This window comes from Sus scrofa, chromosome 15, assembly GCF_054392235.1.
Source record: "Sus scrofa isolate SSC_HxYL_T2T_F1_AM1 chromosome 15, Sscrofa_HxYL_maternal_Yorkshire_Landrace_v2.0, whole genome shotgun sequence".
Classification (NCBI taxonomy): Eukaryota; Metazoa; Chordata; class Mammalia; order Artiodactyla; family Suidae; genus Sus; species Sus scrofa.
Genome location: NC_139397.1, coordinates 14,417,791 through 14,437,935, shown reverse-complemented (window position 1 = coordinate 14,437,935; position 20,145 = coordinate 14,417,791). Strand labels below are relative to the sequence as shown.

At 43.8% G+C, this 20,145-nt stretch overlaps 1 protein-coding gene across 9 annotated transcripts in view; it reads right to left on the bottom strand.

Moving 5' to 3' along the window:
• CACNB4 (calcium voltage-gated channel auxiliary subunit beta 4) overlaps positions 1-20,145 on the bottom strand; it is a 277,391-nt gene that overhangs the window by 40,930 nt on the left and 216,316 nt on the right. For 6 of the 9 annotated variants that reach the window (XM_084998219.1, NM_213750.2, XM_084998222.1 and 3 more), the window contains 7 exon segments: positions 18,523-18,642; positions 16,597-16,719; positions 8,347-8,477; positions 5,719-5,795; positions 3,954-3,973; positions 3,652-3,732; positions 2,260-2,318 (listed from right to left, as the gene is read on the bottom strand). In XM_084998219.1, coding sequence (XP_084854345.1) covers positions 2,260-2,318; positions 3,652-3,732; positions 3,954-3,973; positions 5,719-5,795; positions 8,347-8,477; positions 16,597-16,719; positions 18,523-18,642 — 611 coding nt within the window. 9 annotated transcript variants of the gene reach the window in all.

The following is a 20,145-nucleotide window of genomic DNA, read 5'->3' as shown; positions in this document are numbered from 1 at the left end:
GAGAACTTCCTTAAATAAAGTCCCCCACCATCCCCCCCCCCTCGTTAAAACCACATGACTCCAAGGGCAGCTGAAGGAAGTGTGCATGACTGAGCCAGGCAGGTAGGTTGCCGCCAAGCCAGGGAGAGCTGCCTGAGGGTGAGGGCTATGCGCGTGTCATCCGAGGGAAGGACCAAGGCCAGTAGTGTTAAGTTAAGGAATCAGAGTTCAGCTATTTCCTTGTAATGCTTTTTTTTAAGAAATGAATTGCCAGTAGCCAAAAGTTTTTAAACAGAAGCACGTTATCCATCTCTCTGTGGTTGTTGGGAATAAGAGACTAGAATAAAAAGACTTTTATGTTGTCTTCTAACTCCAATAGTAGGAATCAGTGCTTTTCTCTTGTTTTCTTTGAAATTGCTTCATTCTCTGCCTATCTTGCTTTTTTTAAAAAAGAAAACTAGGATACATCCCTGGGTTTTTTTTTTTTTTTTTTCTTTTGTCTTTTTGGGGCCACACCTTCGGCATATGGAGGTTCCCAGGCTAGGGGTCTAATTGGAGCTATAACTGTCAGCCTATGCCAGGGCCACAGCGACTCCAGATCTGAGCCACGTCTGCGACCTACACTGCAGCTCATGGCAATGCTGGATCCTTAACCCGCTGAATGAGGCCACGGATCCAACCCACAACCTCATGTTTCCTAGTTGGATTTGTTTCTGCTGCACCACACTGGGAACTCCACCTGTGGCTTTCTTACTAAGCCCCTTGTGTCCACTAGATAAATGTGGTAGACTCTTGTTTGTTCAACAAAATCGATTTCTTCCTTCTCCTAGGCACACAGCTAGATTGTAACTCCCCATCTCCTTCGCAATTAGCTGTGGCCATGTGACCAAGTTCTAACCAATGAAATTTGAGGATGATTGGGATCACTTCCGGGTGGGCTCACCCCTCTCCCTACAGCTGACTGGAGAGACCAACCCCAGGCCAAGGGTCCCCTTATGGGCAGAACAAGCCTTCTGCCCAGTCCTTCCCTCCTCCACTCTACCCACCTTCCCCAAAGAGGAACACCCACCTGCCTCAGACTGTTAAATGAGCAACAATAAGCTTCCACTGCGTTTGATTCATTACGCATTTTGGGCTCCATTTATTAAGGCAGACTGGCCTGTACTAAGCTACTCAGCAATTCACATAATGGCACTGAAGCATCTGGATTTCTTGAACTAAAATCTCAATGACTGGGACTAAAGCCCTAATTTATTTTCTTTGTATATAGTCCCAGAAACTAACATATTTTAAACACAATTATCCAGAAGGCTTTTTTTTGACCAATATATACCTTTGCACTTAAAGCATTATTATGTTTGCTTTTTTCTTAAAATATCATATTAAAAAAAATCCATTTGTGGATATTTAAAAACTGTCTTCAAATACTTGCTACTGGGTAAACAGGATGCACTTATCCATATGTCTCATCACACACTATTTGACTTTTCCTCATTTCTAATATACCTTCAGGTATTTGCATGTGGTTATTTTTACATATTGCATTTTGCACTGTGAAAGAGCTTAGCACTTAGTACTGAGTCAATATGGATTTTTTTTTTTAACCATTTCTCTGCAAAATACAGAAACTCTTTCCAGATATTTTTCACAAAACTTAAATGATAAAATTGTCTGATGGTTAAAGGCTGAGCCATGTCGATAATGAGTCATAGTAGGAAATACACAAAATCAGTCAATAAGATAGCAAGGTAATTTCTAGTAAAACAAACTCAGAACTAAACATCCAAAGAAGTACTATTCCCTACAAAACAGTCACTTTGGGAGGCTCATGATGACATCATTTACTGCACTCTCGATACTTTCATACGATACACACACACATACATGTAAGCACACAGCCAATTCCCCCAAATGACACTACCCAACTTGACCAGTCAGCCACTATACTTGTCAGAAATATTCTATGTTTACATTATTTTCTTTTCATAAAAATAAGTTTGGCATGAATTCATTAACAAGTGAGAAAATGAAGATTAACATGTATATTGAAATAAAACAAAAGGATTGTTTTCCTTCTCAAGGTCCTTTTTCTTTAAGGGATTTAATGTTATACATCATAACTTCCTCTTTTCAGAGCAATTTCATTGTATTCTCCCCTGAATACAGAATTAACTTTTCATCAGAGAACATCTGCGATCGCCGGAAACGTAGATCCAAATCAATTTACCACACATGCTTGGCTAAAGGAAAATAAAAACACAAAACATCTGCATGTCTCACCTCCCATCAAACCTGTGCTTCAGGAAATCAAAGAGGGCTTTCTGCATCATGTCTGTGACCTTTGCAGAGGTGAGAAAAAAAGAATAAGGCAAACACACGCAAAAAGAGAGAAGGCAAAAGTGAAAGAGCTGGAAGGGAAGGGGCACAGAGAAAAGACCTTATCACAGCCAGTGGTCTGGTGGGGGTGGGAACAGGGCGGGACAGGGCGGGTGACCCAGAAGGGGTTTTCATACTTAACCACTTGCACCTAACTAAATTCCGCCCCCTTGGTTTTCTTCCAGTGTGTTAAGGGATGAACCAGTAGTATTCACGAGATCCAAGGCAAACCCTCATCTCTTTTGAGGGCATAACACTAAGGCCAAGAGAGCACGGGGGTGGGGTGGGGGGCTGGCTCTGGGCACAGGCCAGAGCTGGCCTGAGTGGTCCACACGTGCAGGGAGGAGCGGCCAGGGCTCCTCAGGCCAGCCCTGGGCTCTGCTTCTTGCTCATCTGTGCAAGTTGGTGGAAATTCTCCACGCCCAGGGCTGGATTTCTGTAGATCACTCTCTTGCTCTTCCTCTGACATTCCCCACTAAGGGAAGAGGGGAGGAGAGCCAGGGAAGGAAGGGAGGGGCTAAGGAGATGGGATTCTTAAATGGGCCTCAAAGAGATTCGTTAATTCACTCAACAAATGTGTACCGAATGCCTCCCATGTGCCAGGCATTGTGCTAACCCAGTGGGCATGGTGCCCTGGAGGTTGCCCACCTTCAGACTTTAATGTCCTCCAGAATTTTATAACTGGTATAAAGTCAAAATGGAAACATCTGAAATGCAGTACAGCTAAGTCTTTACTCTTTTTCTTCTTCTATGGCATTGATTAATCTCTAAAGGAGCTCATTAATATTTCTAGTGGGGTTCCCCCCTCACTTTTATATGGCCTTTAAAATAAAGAAGAAGAGAAATATTTGGTGGAATACGCCATTGTCTTGAGCACCCAGCAAGGTGAGATTTGTTGGTGCTCTGAGTGGAGGTTTGCTGGCACACTGGCTCTACGTTCATTCCCTTGGGCTGTTCCTACTCTATTATTCCTAATAGCTACGGGAACAGCTGGGACAGATAAAAAACTTTTCTTTGAATTGAATGCAGAGCAAACTTTGACCAGAATGTCCCTTTATAAATATTTCGGGGGAGCTATTTCTAAACACCATGATACATGAAAGACCAGAAGTGGGCCAGAGAGGGAAGCAAGAATGAAAGGCCACACAAGCCCCTTGCTGCACCACCAGCCTCCATGTGTTGAGGGCTGGCTTCCGTCAGGACCCAATTGTGAGCAGACTCCAGGGAGTAAGCTGCAAATGACTGTCTCCTAGGTTCTTGATCAAGAGCTGAAGCATAACAGACTGGTGCTGGTACCTCATAACCCTTCAGTGACGGCCCCACTAACACCACTGGACGCATCGATGGCACAACATCGTAAGGGGGGATGTGCTCCGTCTGAAAAAGATGATTGGACACGTGTGACCAGGTGGGGTCAGCACACCTCCTCCACAGCCACAACATTCACACTCCTCAGGTCAAATGAGAAAGGATGACCACAGGTCCCACCAAGGAGACTCCGCCCTCATTTATAGCCATTTGGGTCACTGAAATGGAGCATTGCACGCATGTATGGATAGAAACCTTCATGGTAGATTTAAAAAGGAAATACAACTTACCACTTTTTGCTTCTGTTTTGCTAAAAGACAACAACGAGAGCCATATCAAAATGTGCAATCTCTGTAACTGATAGCATACCAATTAATTAATTTTAATGGCTGTACCTGTGGCATATACAAGTTCCCTGGCACATACAAGGCCAGGGATTGAATCTGAGCCTAAGCTGCAGCTGTGGCAATGCCAGATGCTTTAACCCACTGTGCTGGGCTGGGGATGGAACCCGTGCCTCTGCGGTGACCTAAGCCACTGCAGTCAGCTTCTTAACCCACTGTGCCACAGCAGGAACTCTGAGAGCACACCATTTTAAAAGATGGAAGAATGTACCAATGTGTTCCTGTCATTCTTGTCCTTTTACCATCACCCACTCTGCAGGGCACTACTCTCTGATTTCATTCTGGATGCACCAATTTTGAAGACAAATATAAAAACACGTAACTTCCTCCCTATGCGAATGACATTATATTCTGATTCCATGCTGGGTGGTGAGACTGGATTTCATAACAACATTGATTGGCTGGGCCAGCTACAGGCCATGAGTTGTTCTCCTGCTGGACACAGCATGCAGTGAGGTTGAGAGAAACTTGGACAAATCAAATTTGATAAAAATAAACTTAAAATAACAATTTGGGTAATAATAATCATCACCTCACTCAGTAGTTATTTCTGGATTTGTAATTTTGGTGAATTATTAGAAACTTTTGCAGTTCTTTCGGTGTTCTTAAGTCTCTCTGCCCAATTTCCAGAATATTGACACAATTTTCCTATTAGTTGGCTCTTGATTTCAAGTGAGTTTATAAGCAGTTATTCCTGTTCTTTCTTTTTCTAACAGTGAAAAGCTGAAATGACCTACGTGTCCAACAAATGAGGGAAAATATACTCAGTGTCTTATTACAGAGGTTCTGTGGCCATCCAGGCAGGTCCTTTCCAGTTGGGGACAACCCAGAGATCCAGAATTTGCTTCAGAGCCCTGGACACCAGGATTCAGTTCACATGAACAGGGACCCAGATATTCAGATCTGTTCCAAAACCAATCCAGTTTCCTGAAGTTTGGGTAGGCCAAGATAGACCTCAGATTTTGTCATTCTGAATTGGTAATCCTAGATGTCCTAATGCAGCATCAGTTCTGGGGCCGAATAAAATTAGCCTTATAGGAGTCAGGGAAGGTGGTAGAAGAAAATTCCTGCTTGAATCCCTCCACAAGTTTTAAATGCACATCAGCCCTCAACTGGGCCACCACTGTCCCTTCATTACCATTAATTCCAGGGCTTAGCTGTCTGCTGTCCAAACAGAAATGAGGTCATCTGGCCTAACCTCATTCTCTGCTTCAACCCACTCCATCTCTACAGTCCAGGCTGGACCAACACATCCTAAAGTTTCACATGGAGACTGGAACAGAGCATTCTCTTGAGAGTTTACTACTTAAAGAAAAAAAAACAAACTTTTTAATTGACCCTCATCATCTTAAAGTCTGCTGGGGCCTTGGGTGGAATAATGAACTTGCCTCAGAATGATTTATGCAATAGAGGGCAAATAAAACTACACAAAAAATTATATTACAGTGATCTGACGTTTTAGTACCACAAGGACCCTTTAAATCAAATCAAATTACTACAGAAAGCAAATGAGCAATGCAATAGTAAGTAGAAGCATCTTTAACCCAAGCCTTTAAATTGTTTCCAAATTAGTAAAAATATTTGCCTGTATGTTCAAATATTAAGGAAGGAATACACTCCATTAAAAAAAAAATCCAACTAAAACCCTCACCTGTCGATGTGGGAGTTGCTCGAAATGTTCCTGATACCATTTCTCCAAGGCTTGAAGAAGAATTTCCACTGGATTTCCTGAGGTAGAGAAAAGGAACTTGAGACTCATTCCCTAGATTCCTTACAACTAGAACTTGAGAGTACAAAGCTTTCTTTGGCCTTAATCCTACTAAATAATTCAAAACACACCAAGTTCTGCTATAGAGAATGTCAAGGATCTGTCCAAATGTTTTCCTTGACCTCATTTCTCAGAGAAAGTGGGAAATTAACTAAGAACTGGAAAGACTTGGCAAAAATCTCTCTCCTAATGAGTCAATGCAGAAATGAGGCGAAAGAATCACTAACAGGCATGTTCTTGTGAACTGCCTGCTTAGCCAACACCGGTCACCAGTGCACTAGCGGGATGTCAAACACAGTTCAAAATGAGCAGTGAGACCCGGAAGAAGCACTTCTTCCTCTTCTTTTTTCTTTTCTATTTTAGGGCCACACCCTGGGAATATGGAGATTCCCAGGCTAGGGGTCGAATCAGATCTACAGCTGCTGGCCTATCCCACAGCCATAGCAGTGCGGGATCTGAACTGCGTCTGTGACCTACACCATAGCTCACGGCAACGCTGGATCCTTAACCCACTGAGTGAGGCCAGGGATTGAATCCACATTCTCATGAATCCTAGTCGGGTTAGTTAACCACTGAGCCACGAAGATAACTCAAGGAAGAAGCACTTCTTAAAAGCAATTATGTGGGGATCAACATTATGAGCTGGTAGTACGGATTTGGTCACAGGATGAAATGGAAGCTCACGGGCCTTGGTTCCTGCATGTGGCTTTGGAAGCTTCCCTGAGGCCACCTTCATACTCCTCCAGGACCTCTAGAGTCACAGCAATCTGACTCTTCATCCTGGCTTTGCCCATCACTAGTAGTGGGAGCTTGACACATCATGTCACATCTTTGTGCCCAAGTTTCCCCATCTCTAGAAGGAGAAACTGCATAGCACAGCATTGGTACAAAGATAAAATCAAATCATGTCTTTGAGCTTCTTGTGCCTGCAGCAATTTAAGCTTTTAGTTAAAAAATATAATAATATTATGGAATAATTATTATAGCAATAAAATTACTTTGGAAATGGTGATAATTCATTTATTATTTCATTCAAATATTTATCGCATATTTACTGTTCTAGAAACTAGGAATACAAAGAATACAACAGTGGGGGAGGAAAATTCCTTCCCTTATACAGACAAATTCTAGTGGGAAATATCAGTATCAAACAGATGAATAGGTAAATACATAGTATTTCTGATAATAATAAGTGCAACAAAGAAAACTGAGTTGGGAGAGAGGAAACAGGAGATGAGAAGTGGATACAATTTTAAATATGGTAGCAGAAAGGGGTTATTGAAAAGATGATATTTAACAAAGATCTGAAGCAGATGAAGCAATGATCTGATGCAAAAATTAAGGAAAGGGTTGCAAAGTTCCCAATATATGTAAGGAGCAGCAAGAGACAAAACTCTAGAGAAGAGGGAATAAGAGGGATTAATAGTTAATAACATTAGAGGCCTGTTATATACTAAAAAGGATTGATAATTAAAAGTGGGGCTGGGAGTTCTCTGGTGGTTTAGTGGTTATGAATTGATGCTTTCAGTGCTGTGGCCTGGGTTCAATTCCTGGTCTGGAACTGAGATCCCACATCAAACTGCTGCACGCCATGGTCGGGGGGTGGGTGGGTGGGGGGGAAAGCCTGTGGGGCTCACACTGTACTTTTGTGATCTCCTATCACTATTTGAGAGGTTCTCCTTATGCAAAGGCAAAAGGGCCCCTGAAGAACAGAGGATGTTTTGAAACAGAAAAGGATCTAATAGAAAAAGAAGGTTGAGAGTTAAGAGAAAGAACTGATTCTATTTTAGGCCCTTCAAAAAAAAAAAAAAAAAAAAACACAAAAAAAACGGTAACATGGATCAAATTAGTGCTTCAGTGTAGGCTCACAATCTATGCAGGCTCAGTACAATTCTGATTTCTCCTCTCTCAGGCTTTGCTTCTATCCCTGGGACCTTTAAACACCTTCACTTTTAGATCTCTGTGGCTACTTCATTAATTCCCAAGAGGTTAATTTATCCGAAGATAGATAGTCTTCTCCCCATTACCAAGTGATGGCAGAGGCCACAGAAGATCCTGGGTGGGGAAGCGGCAACTAGAACTAGGATGGTATTGCATGTGCCATGGCATTCCATGCCCACTTGAAAGAGAGTCTCTGAAAATTAACCAAGAAGAGCCGTGATGCCAGGTCAAGTCAGGCTGGGCCCCCACTCACTGTAGAGAAAGGATGCCCTATGTGACTGTCACAGAGGAAAGCCCGGGTTCCCAGGAGGGTTTGCGGAGGCCACAGAAAACAGTCTTCACTGAGGAATTCACGCTGAGTCCAGGGTGTCAGGCTTCCACATGCAACAGGGAGAGTGAACCATCTGAAACCCCTTTGTGTCAGTTTCAGAAACACCTTGCACACAGAAAAAGCATCTTTTATTTTGAAAGCATACATTTTTAACCTAAGAAACAAACTTGAAACTATTACCTAATTTCCCTATCCCCCCCTCCCCCCAAAAAAAATCTAGAGAAAGGAAGGACTCTTACCCTCCGTGAAAACGTCCTCTCTTTTGTTCTTGCTGAATCCGTATGTTCTCCAACCTAAGTGGACTTGGGATGAAGCCAATCTCGCAGCCTTCTTTTACCAGCCTTCCTATCCACCAATCATTGTTATATTTCTGGAATGCAGAAATAAAACTGCTATCAATAGTAATTCATTTATCTTCACATTCAGTAATTAATTTTAGGGCATCTGAAGAATGAAATACTATTTATACTGCATAATCCTATCCTATACTATATTTTATATAAAACACTACTTATGGTCTATTATACTATATTAGTATAGTATAGGGGGGTCCATAGAGTAAAGCAAACTTTTCATCTAAAATCCCAGAGGGTAAATATTTCAGGGCCATATGGTTTCTGTGGCAACTCCTGTGATGTGCTATTGCAGAAAAGCAGCCACAGACAATAAGCAAACAAGTAAGTGGCTGCGCTTCAATAAAACTTTTCTTTCTAAAAAAAGGCAGCAGGACAGATTCAGCCTGTGGGCCACAGTTTGCCAGTTCCTGGGCTAAAGTCAAGAAAGTCCTAACCTTTGGATTTTCTTTGGTCTTTGTCAAGAAGCCCTAGCCAATTCATAATTAATAGATTTTATAAGGATAAATATGCATCAACGTAATTAGAACTCTGGAAGACAACACAGACAAGTCTGAGATGAAATACACTGAATAGTCTGCTATTTGTCAAAATCTTTGAGGTAAAAGTTCCATCATATTATCTGTGTTCTACTCTCTCTGGGGGAGAACTGTAATTTTCCAAATACAGGTTTGCAAATCAAGGTCCATCTTACTACCTGAAGAAAAAGAAGCTTAGGCTTACAAAGGCTAAGCATTGTTTTTACATAAATGGAATTTTTGAAATAATCTCCAAATGGCCTGAAGCCCAAGAGGAATGTGGGAATTTCCACTTAATGTTTCATGACACGTAACCTTGGGAAACAAACCCACTCAAGGCTTCAGCCAAAATGAGGTGAACATAGTCCTACTTGATGTATCAGCAATCTGTAATTATAGATCTGCTGAATCCTAGTGCTGGGGCATATTTAATCCAAGCCACCTGCCTCATGGGAGGGTTTCAGCTAGGTGATTTCTAGAAAGCAGATACGAGTCCTATTGTTTACATCCTCCAGAGATAATTCCAAAAAATTCCTCTACTGTCTTTATCAGTATTGGGCAAGGTAATTCTCTCTCTTTGATACAGAAAGTATCCATTTTTTCCCCCAAATATAACCACATATGGTATATTTTGTTAGCTCCAGAAAACAGTAGAGTTTATATGTTTATGACATTGACACGCTGCAAAGGAGGAATGGTTTCATTAAATCATCACTGCATGAGATTCCGTGTAACTCCGAGTAATTCTAAGCAACAGCTTCACACACCAAAGCAAAAAGATATGATTTAGGGATTTGGCCTTTCTATTACGCATGCAGCTCCTGAACAAGGCATGCAGTCTCAGACTGCACAGGAGTAATGGGACCTAATACAAAATCTTGAACAATCTAGGTCTCAATTTTTCTCGTCTCTCCATCTTTTATTTCAGGATTAACAGGCCTGAAAGAAGTGGCCTGTTTATTTTGGAGTTAACAAAAGGCAATGGGACCCTTTTAGAATCTTGGGTGCATAGACCTAGAATTTAAACTTTATGGTGGTGGGGACAAAACAGACAATGAATCATAGTTTCCTGCAGCTTAAGTTACTTCCTGAAATCAAGTTAGTCTACCGAAACGCTCACTTATTAAGCAGTACCCAAATGACCTTAAAAGGGGTTCCTGAAATAGTTAATGCAGCTTCCCGAGATGTTTTACCTTAGTTCTAGGAAATAGTTAAAGCATGTTAATGAAAGTTCTTTGAGCCACTTGGGGGAAGGCTGCAGTGTACTTTCAAGGGCTTAAATCGCTCATCATTTGGTGTATGTGATAAGGAGAGCAGTAGCTTTTCTTTGCATTTAAGCTTTTCATTACTGAGAAAGGACTTACAACAGAGCATACTAGATGGTCTTTCAGGTGATGGAGGAGAGGAAAGGCTACAACTTGATTAGAGAAATACGTTTTCTTGTGTTGATGTTCCAGGAACACATGCCAGCTTTTGGGCTAGGTCCCCTTAGTGCTGTTCCAATCCTCATTTGCTTTGTTTCTTTCTTTCTTTTTCTTTTTTTTTTTTTTTGTCTTTTTGCTATTTCTTTGGGCCGCTCCCATGGCATATGGAGGTTCCCAGGCTAGGGGTCAAATCGGAGCCGTAGCCACCGGCCTACTCCAGAGCCACAGCAACGTGGGATCCGAGCCGCGTCTGCAACCTACACCACAGCTCACGGCAACGCCGGATCGTTAACCCACTGAGCAAGGGCAGGGACCGAACCCGCAACCTCATGGTTCCTAGTCAGATTCATTAACCACTGCGCCAGGATGGGAACTCCTCATTTTGCTTTCCCTAAAATGATTAGCCCTCTCTCTTTCTAAGATGTTCCCTCATCTGATATTTCAAGATCTGAAAATAAGTGGCCTCTAACCTATGCAGGATTACCAGGTCAATACCAATACATCGAATTGCCAGACAAGAGAAAGTCACTGATCAAGGAGCATATAGATCAAAACAAACAAACAAACAAAACAACCAACAGGACAAGTGGAGAATATTGATGAAATGGAGGAAAGCAATAAAATACAGCAAAGTGAGGATGTTGGTCTGGGAAAAGTGCATGGAATACGTGAGAACTTCTCTTACTTTTTAAAGTGCTGCATCTCCTTGGAAAAAAATGGGTATGAGCAACTAATGAGTATGGTTTGGTCTCTTCTGATGGGAAGGATGAGACGAAGTCAACTTAACCATTCAGATGCCAGGGCACGTGTTTTGAGAGGCCTTGTCTTCTAGGCAAACATGGATCTCGCCACCTCATACAGGATCAAGCAAGCAGAAGCCAACAACTCGATGCATCTTCCGCTTCTCATAACCAAGGCTCTGAGCTGTCTGTGCCTGCACTCATCTTTTTTCCGGCATGTTACAATGAATGTGTTCCCCTTCCTATCAGAGGTCTGTCCCTCCACTTGGGGTCTGGATCCCCGGCTTCATATCAAAAATTTTACTCCTTTGCCAATCTCTCCTTTCACATCTGTCTCTCTCTCCGTCTCTGTTGGTCAACAGCAACATGTACAGGTGCTCTGATGGTTCCCATCTTGGAAGCAAACCTCTTTTGACTTCATACCCTCTTTCAGTCTACTGCCTGGTCAGCATCAACTCCGTTGAATGCATGGGCTGTGCTTGCTAAATATACTTCCTAATTCCCTCCTCTCCTCACCACACCCCGTTTGTCTCTACAGTTTCAGAAAATGGTTCCAAAGAGCTCCATGCTGCTGACCACCATGTTACCAACCCGCCGTCCATTCCTCAGTCCTCGTCTTAGGTGACACGTCACATCAGCCACAGCTGGCTGCTTCCTCCTTCTGAACACACTCTTCTCTTTTGATGTCCATGCGCTGCTCTGTCCGAGCTTCCCTCCCATATCTCAAGCTTCTCCCTTTCCTTATACGTTCAGTTTTTTCACACACCACTTCTGCAGGATGGAATACTTTTGGGTTTGATCCAGGGCTGCCATCTCTCTCCCCTCTACTCCATTTAGGTGACTTTACCCATTACCACCTGAACATCACCCATTACCACCTGGAACACCAAAGGTGTTTCTCTTTGGCCCAACCACTTCCTTTGAGCTACAAATTCTTACATCTAACTTCCTACTTCACATTCCCTTCAAGATGACCACTCCCATCTGCCCTCGCTCTACCTTAGTCATCTCCATTCTAGTTTCTCAGTTCATAAACCTTCATTTTCTAGATCATCTTTGCTTTCTCCCTCAATCTTAGTTTCCACATGTGGTCTAACACCAACACCTTCCATTGAATTTTCACAATGTATCTCAAATCAGTCCACTTTTCTCCATCTCACTGACACCAGGCTAGCTCAATCCCATTGTCTCTCACCTAAAATGGTCCTAATGTCTCCCTGCTTCCAGACTTACCCCACTACAATCCACTGTCTCTGCAACAATCAGAGTAGCCTTTCTTCCCCACCCCACCCCACCCCCATCCATGGCATGTGGAAGTTCCTGTGCCATGGTAGTACCATAGCCACAAAAGTGAAAACACTGGATCCTTAACCTGCTGAACCACCAGGGGACTTCTCTCCTTGCTCTTTTTAAGGCTGGCTCCTCTGCTTAAAGATCACAGTCTCAGAAAAGCTTTCTCTGATCATACCTATACTTACAAGTATAAAACAGAAATAGATTCACAGCTTTTGCAAACCCAGTGGTTACCAAAGTGGACAGGTGGGAAGGATGGGCTGGGGGGGGGGGTGGGATTGGCAAATGAACTCTGAGGTAAATGGAATGATTGGCCAATGTGGGCCTGTTGTATAGCACGGAGAACTCTACCCAGTATTCTGATAATCTATGTGGGAAAAGAATCTGAGAGAGAATGGATATTATATATGTGTGACTGGGTCACTTTGTTGTACAGCAGAAATTATCACAACCTTGTAAATTAACTATACTTTAATAAAACTTTTTTAAAAAAGTGTATAACCCCCACATCCATATATTTTAAGATTTCCAGCATCTGGTTCATTTTTTCCACAAAGTATTTCACAATCCGAAATGATTTATCTGTCTCCTCACTAGAATTCAAGTCCATGGGGGAAGGGACTCTCCTTTGTTTATAGCTGTTGGACAGTATCTGCCAACACTTGCACACACTAAATGCTCAAGAACTATATTTTGAATGAGCGACCAAACAAAGGAACAAATGTAGGACTTCACCCAGGTCACATGGGTACAATGCAAAGACAGTGAGATATCCTAAGACACCCAATATTTGATCTATTTGCTCTCATATAGTTAAAATATGATAGGAGTTCCTGGTGGCTCAGTGGGTTAAGGATCTGGTGCTGTCACTGCAGTGGCTTGGGTCACTACTATGGTGTGGGTTCAATCCCTAGCCCAGGAACTTCCATATGCTGATGGCACTACCAAAAAATAGACATCATAGAGTTCTCATCATGGCTCAGTGATTAACGAACCTGACTAGCATCCACGAGGATGCAGGTTCAATCCCTGGCCTCACTCAGTGGGTCAGGGATCTGGCATTGCTGTGGCTGTGGTGTAGGCCAGCAGCTACAGCTCCGATTAGACCCCCAGCCTGGGGGCCTCCATGTGCTGTGAGTGCAGCCCTAAAAAGACCAAAAAAAAAAAAAAAAGACATTATAAATGTGTATGTCTTGGTGTCACTAATGTCACTGTAGAATGCGGAGGTTTAAGCAACAATACTTTTCACATTGTTATATAGTGCACACCTCATTTTGAACCAGAGGGTAAATGCAGGTGTCTCAGTGACATTAAGTGACACATTTATGTCAATCACATTCCTCAAGCTCCTCCATTCTCAGGTTTCACTTTAGTGTTCCAACCTCACATTCTCCATTTTCTTCCTTCCTTCCTTCCTCCCTTCCTTTCCCTTCCCTCCCCCTCCCTTTCTTTCTTTTTTGCTTTTTAGGGCTGCACCTGTGGCATACTGAAGTTCCCAGGCTAGGGGTCAAAGGAGAGCTGCAGCTGCTGGCCTACACCACAGCCACACGGTATCCAAGCCGCACCTGTGACCTATACCACAGCCCATGGCAACGCTGGATCCTTAACTCATTGAAGCCAGGGATTACACCCAAATCCTCATGGATGTTAGTCAGTTTCCTTACTGCTGAGCCACAATGGGACCTCCTCTCCTTTTTCTAGGATCCAATTTCTAACACCTCCTTCCCAGCAGGGCCAATAGAAACTCTCAAGTAGGAGCGGTCTCCAGGCTATGCCTCCAATGCCATGGGAAAATCCTGGGCAGGACTCGGAAGCACAAGGACGCCAAGACCTTCCTCCTGACTCGGCCGAGGCACCATCTCCTCCCTCTACTCCAGCCCCTCCTTCTATCCGTTAGGTGTTTTCCTTTCAACACGTTTTACTGGGTTTGACATCCCAGTATGGAAAACATGTAAATCTTTCTCATTCTAAAAAAAGAAAAGAAAAGAAAATTGTAAAAACTCCCTCAACTCTATGCTACCTTTTCCCAGCTAAAACCTGTTCTCCTTTTCAACTGAAAACATTTAGGAAGAGCAATTACAGTTCTTCTCCCCTAGCCTCCAGATTACATGGAGAAAGCCTAGCTTGTATATTCATGGGAGGGTCCCAGCATCCCAGACACAGTGCACCTAACAGAAAATTTATCACCACATCACCTCCACTGCAAATCTGCTGCCCTTTCTGTCTTCCTTATTTTGCTAGTGGCACCTCCCTCTACTTGTTCAGGTAAGCTAGAAAAACTGCCCTCCATTAGAGTCCTTCTCCTGGCGCAGCGGAAATGAATCTGACTAGCAACCATGAGGTTGTGGGTTTGATCCCTGGTCTTGTTCAGTGGGTTGAGGATCTGGTATTGTCACGAGCTGTAGTGTAGGTTGCAGACACAGCTCAGATCTGATGGCTGTGGCTGTGGCGTAGGCCGGCGGCTGTAGCTCCAATTGGACCCCTAGCCTGGGAACCTCCATATGCTGCCAGTGCAGTCCTAAAAAGCCAAAAAAAAAAAAAAAAAAAAAAAAAAAAAAAAAAACCCCAAAAAACCAAACAAAAAAAACAACCCAACAAAACAAAATGACAAAACTGCCCTCTATCCTTCGTTTCTCTCTCTCTCTCTCTCTCTCTTTTTTTTTTTTTTTTTTTTTTTTTTTTTTTGTCTTTTTGCCATTTTCTTGGGCCTCTCCTGCAGCATATGGAGGTTCCCAAGCTAGGGGTTGAATCGGAGCTGTAGCCACCGGCCTACACCAGAGCCACAGCAATGTGGGATCCAAGCCATGTCTGCGACCTACACCACAGCTCACGGCAATGCTGGATCCTTAGCCCACTGAGCAAGGCCAGGGATCGAACCTGCAACCTCATGGTTCCTAGTCAGATTCGTTAACCACTGAGCCACGATGGGAACTCCTCCTTCGTTTCACTTTCTCCACTGTGCCCTGCCCATGTGGAGTCTCCCAATCCACCCCATGTACCTCTTGACACTCTCTCCAAGTGGCACCCTCTTTCTCCCCTTGCTAAAACCACTGTCCAGCCTCTGCAATAATCCTTTGACCGTCAGAGTGATCATGCTAAGATACAGGGCTGGTCACATCCATCCTTACTTTAAAATTCCTCTCCAGCACAGTGCCAGGTGATAAAAGTCCAGCCTCCTTGCCATGGCCTAAGAGGTCCTTTCTCCTCTGGCCCCTGCCTCTCTGACATGGCCTACCTTCATATCACTGCCCTCCAGCCATGCTGCACTCATGCTGTGCTCATTGCTCCTGGCTGTCCCTTCCACCCGATGCCACCACCACCCCTCACCCTAGGCTGAACTCACTCAGGCTCCCCCACTTCTAAAGAGCTTTCCAGCCTCCTGATCCTTCTCCCCCGCAGCCAGATGATCCTCCTGCTCTTCCTTTGGCCTTTGACGACAGACATTCAACTTTACTGTAACAAAACTCATCCCTGGGCTGAAACTATGCACGTGTCTGTCTCTTCCACTTGACTTTGAGCTCTGTGGCAGTGGGGACAGTGGGTCTTTATTTCTGACCTCTGCATGCCCAGCACTACGTCTGACATGAAGGAAGATTTCAATATAGCCAGACGTAGGAGATGAAAGTTTTTGAGGTCACTGCTCCAGTGAGGCCTCAAGTCCTTAATCCTCAAAGTCCTCTGCCCTTCTCTTAGCTTTAACACTTAATTATTACACCCTCTAGTGTTGGACCCAAGATCAAGGCCCACAGGACTATAATCCAGATGTTTATCATTACAACATCCCTTGTAAATGGTCCCTCCTGGGTAGTTGCAATCTCCCGGATAGGCTCCGTGCCACCAAACTCACGTTTCCCTAAGTTCGATCCATTGATCTATGCTCTATGGTCATGGGAAGTCATTAAAAGGTGACTGGAGGAAATCCTAAATCTGTCCTAAATCCATCCTACGGTGACCGTGATTCAATGTTTTAAATGGCAATATGGTAAGCGATGATCTCAGGTTTCTAAATCTCGGTGAGAAGGAATGGATTTGGAAGGCCAAATTAAATGAGGTAACACACTGGCAGCTCCCCAGGGCTCCTCTCCATTTAGTTTGGCTCAGAGCAGATTCCTGGCCTCGGCCTTGCAGCAGGATAAGGGATGCAGAGTGCCCTACATTTACCTCTTTAATGTGGAGAAAGTCCTTGGCGTCGAAGGAGATGGCCGTGCTTGGAACAGGGACATCCTCGTCCAAGGCACCACAGTAGCTCACATTCGTCTTCACAGCAAATGCTACGGGTTTGGACTGGGAACAGAACCATGGAATAAGGATGGAGGGAGGAAGACAGCAGAGGGTTTTCCACACTGAAATGTAGCATCAGGTAAGGGAGAGCACTGGGCAGTAAGGGAAATCACTTTCCAAGGAGGGATCTCAAGGGGGTTTCACATTCCCAGAAAGGACTCTGAAAGGGATTCAGTCCTATCTGAGCAGCCACATTCCCCCTCCTGTCATACTTTCCAGCTTCCCAAAGAATCGTGCCCTAAAGTCTCAGGGAGGGTGGAAAAGAAAGGTGGATGGGACGGCCTGCTCTGTCCTCCAGTCATAAAACTTATGTTTGTCATTATAAATGGTAACAGACACCCCCACCCTGGGGGTACAGGAAGTGCATGCTGAGTTTTAAACTCAAAGGTAAAATAAATATTTTTGAAATAGTCTCAGATCTGAAAGCCCACGGGAACCCAGTCGTCTGTCCCACCGAGGAAAACAAAGGGGAAGAGGAGCTCGATTGAGGGAGGGTGCGGATAGATCAGGAGCTCGGAGCCCACACAACACCTTCTCCCAGCTAAGAACAGCTGCCGGAACTCTTTTACAGCAAACGTGCTCTCGGGCTGGTGCAGCTTGGCAGAGGCCAAGCAAACCACCCGCCTAAGCTAACTGTGCTGCCTCTCACATTTGAGTGACCACAACAGCCACAAAATAAACTCTGAGAGAAAACTAAAACAAAAATTAGCCACAGATGAGAAAACAAGGTTCCTGCAGCCTGGGATGCTCTGTTGTTGGCTCATTTATTGGTGCTGGGAACCTGCTGGTGGAGCAAGAGCTGAGGCAGTACCAGGTTAGGATCTCACTCATGCCCCTCCCCTAGGCACTGTGCCCACCCCTTTGCACCATCAGAGCACAGCCATCACAGGTGTCAAAGCAAAGGAAGACACCTCAGAGCCTGCAGCATTCTCCACTTTCCGGTCTTAAACATTTTGCTTTGAAAATTGAAAAGGAAGGAGTTCATTTTATTTGAGCTCCTTTTTTCCTCGTAAAAATTAGAACAATTGGATCGAGATGGCTTAGGAGTCTGTCATGAAGGACAAGGAGGAAAAGCTGACCACAAACCTGTCATATCTGTTACTGTGCATAAAATTTCATTGGACAGAAGCAAATCTGTGCTTTTTAAAATAAAATCTGAAAGACTATAGATCTCTAGTGGCTCTTGCAGTTCTAACATTCCAAACTGCAAAACTTGTTCTCTGTTGCCTCCTATGGGGACAGAAATTCTTAGGGGGGGCCCCCTCCCTGTGGAATAGCTGAAGGTCTCTTTTGGCAAAGACTTTCATTGCTCATCTTTGCTGAAATGCTAATAGTATTGCCAAGTTCTGAACTTGACCGTGAACTTGAGATGGGAGACTGAGACCAAGAGGGGAGAATAGAGACACCCACTGGGAGACCCACAGACCAGCTGTGCACACGTGGTCTCTAATGAAGACTGGTGTCGTGGAGAATGGGACGAGCTAGGTGGTCCCTTGGGAGGCTCTCTGCCAACACTGGGAGTGGCAGGCTGGATACTGACCACAACTGCTAAGATAGAAGAAGACCAAGAGTTTTTAACAGCAAACCAAACACAGAAGGAAGTTCAAAGGGTCTGTGTCTCAGGACAGAGCCCCCTAAGAATGTGAGCATCAGGAGTGAATGGATCAGAGACCCCTGCAATCTGGTGCCTTATCAGGATGATCATAAAATAATTATTCCAGAGAAATCTGAGGTGGGAAACAACCTCAATAATGTACCTGCAGAGCAACATGCCACTTTGGGACCCAAGAAGGGCAAGAACGTCACCTTTGCTCTCTCAAGCTGGATGGCGGCCTGCTGCTCTCTCTCCTGCCGAATCGCTTCCCGATCCTCTTCCAAAGAGACATCGGAGTCAGACGGCCTGCTCGTGTAGGAATCCGCTGAACCCTGGGAAGGAAAACCCAGAGTAGTTGAGTGAGATGATGTGGAGCTGCCTAAATCATCGCATCCATAACAGAATCCTGGAGTAAGTTCTCATTTGCATAGAATCTGATGCATACACTCTGTGCCTTACTGCAGACATAAATTTAGATGGCAGACTATAGTTAAGCATCTGAGTAATTCGGAAGGTAGCAATGTTGTGAAGGGAAATATTTTGACTAGACTAAGTGCTAGACAGTAAACTGCAATGAAAATTATGTGATATTCAGCCCCAATTCTTCCTGTTCTGTGCTATCGTTATATTAAGCCCAAATTGACTTGTGCAACTGAAGTTTCACTCCATTCTCTCTTTTATATTCTACATTTACAGGAAAGAGAGACTTAGCCTATTACAGGAGCTAAATCCTGCCCATTTATTGGGTTACAGATGATCAATTTGTCTAAGATTTCAACACAGCAAAGCAGAAACCAACATTAGTAAAATGATTTTCCAGTTCCAATGTAAAGATTACTGAGCAAAGATGTCTTCAACTGGAGCCCATGCCTGGAAAGGCTATTTGAACAGCCTGACTGAACTGGCCAAGGAACCAGGAGCTCCGACATCACTTGGTGCTGATGCCATAAGAAAAGATGAGGGAGGGGGAGGGAGTGGGATGGACTGGGAGTTTGGGGTTAGTAAATGCAACTATTACATTTAGAATGGATAAACAATGAGGTTCTACTGCACAGCACAGGGAACTGTATCCAATCTCCTGGGTTAGAACATGATGGACGATGGTATGAAAAAAAGAATGTGTATATATGCGTGTGTGTGTGTGTGTGTGTGTGTGTGTGTGTGTGAGTGTGACTGGGTCATTTTGCTGTATAGCAGAAATTAAAGGAACATAAATCAACTACACTTTAATAAAAATCTTCTAAAAATCTATTAAAATCATTGAGGAGATTTGGTTAAAAAAAAAAGATGAAAACCACGCAGCTAAACTATTAAAAACAAAAACAAACAAGCAAACAAAGCACCTCAGGCATTTGCCTTCTGTTGCTAAAAAAACACCATCCTCACAATTTCCGTAAGCTGGCATGAGAAGTTAATATTCGCCTGGATGATGACATTTACACAGCAGGTGTATTGATAGGACTGGTGTATCTGGCATGGTTCATGAGCCAGGCACAGATTTTGAAAAGCAGATGCCTATCTGCAAAAAAAGGAACTCTTTAAGAATGGTTGACTGCTGAAATAGGCCCTTTGAAAGTTTTTTCTAAACTTAAAAATGTTAGGGTCTATTTGTGTGTACATTATTTGTGAATTAGCTGGGGCAGTCTTTCTCACCATAAAAATTTCCAGCACAGGAGTTCCTGTTGTGGCTCAGTGGCAATGAACCCGACTAGTATCCATGAGGATACAGGTTCGATCCCTGGCCTCACTCAGTGGGTTAAGGATCTGGCATTGCCGTGAGCTGTGGTGTAGCTGAAGCTCCAACTTGACCCCTAGCCTGGGAATTTCCATATGCT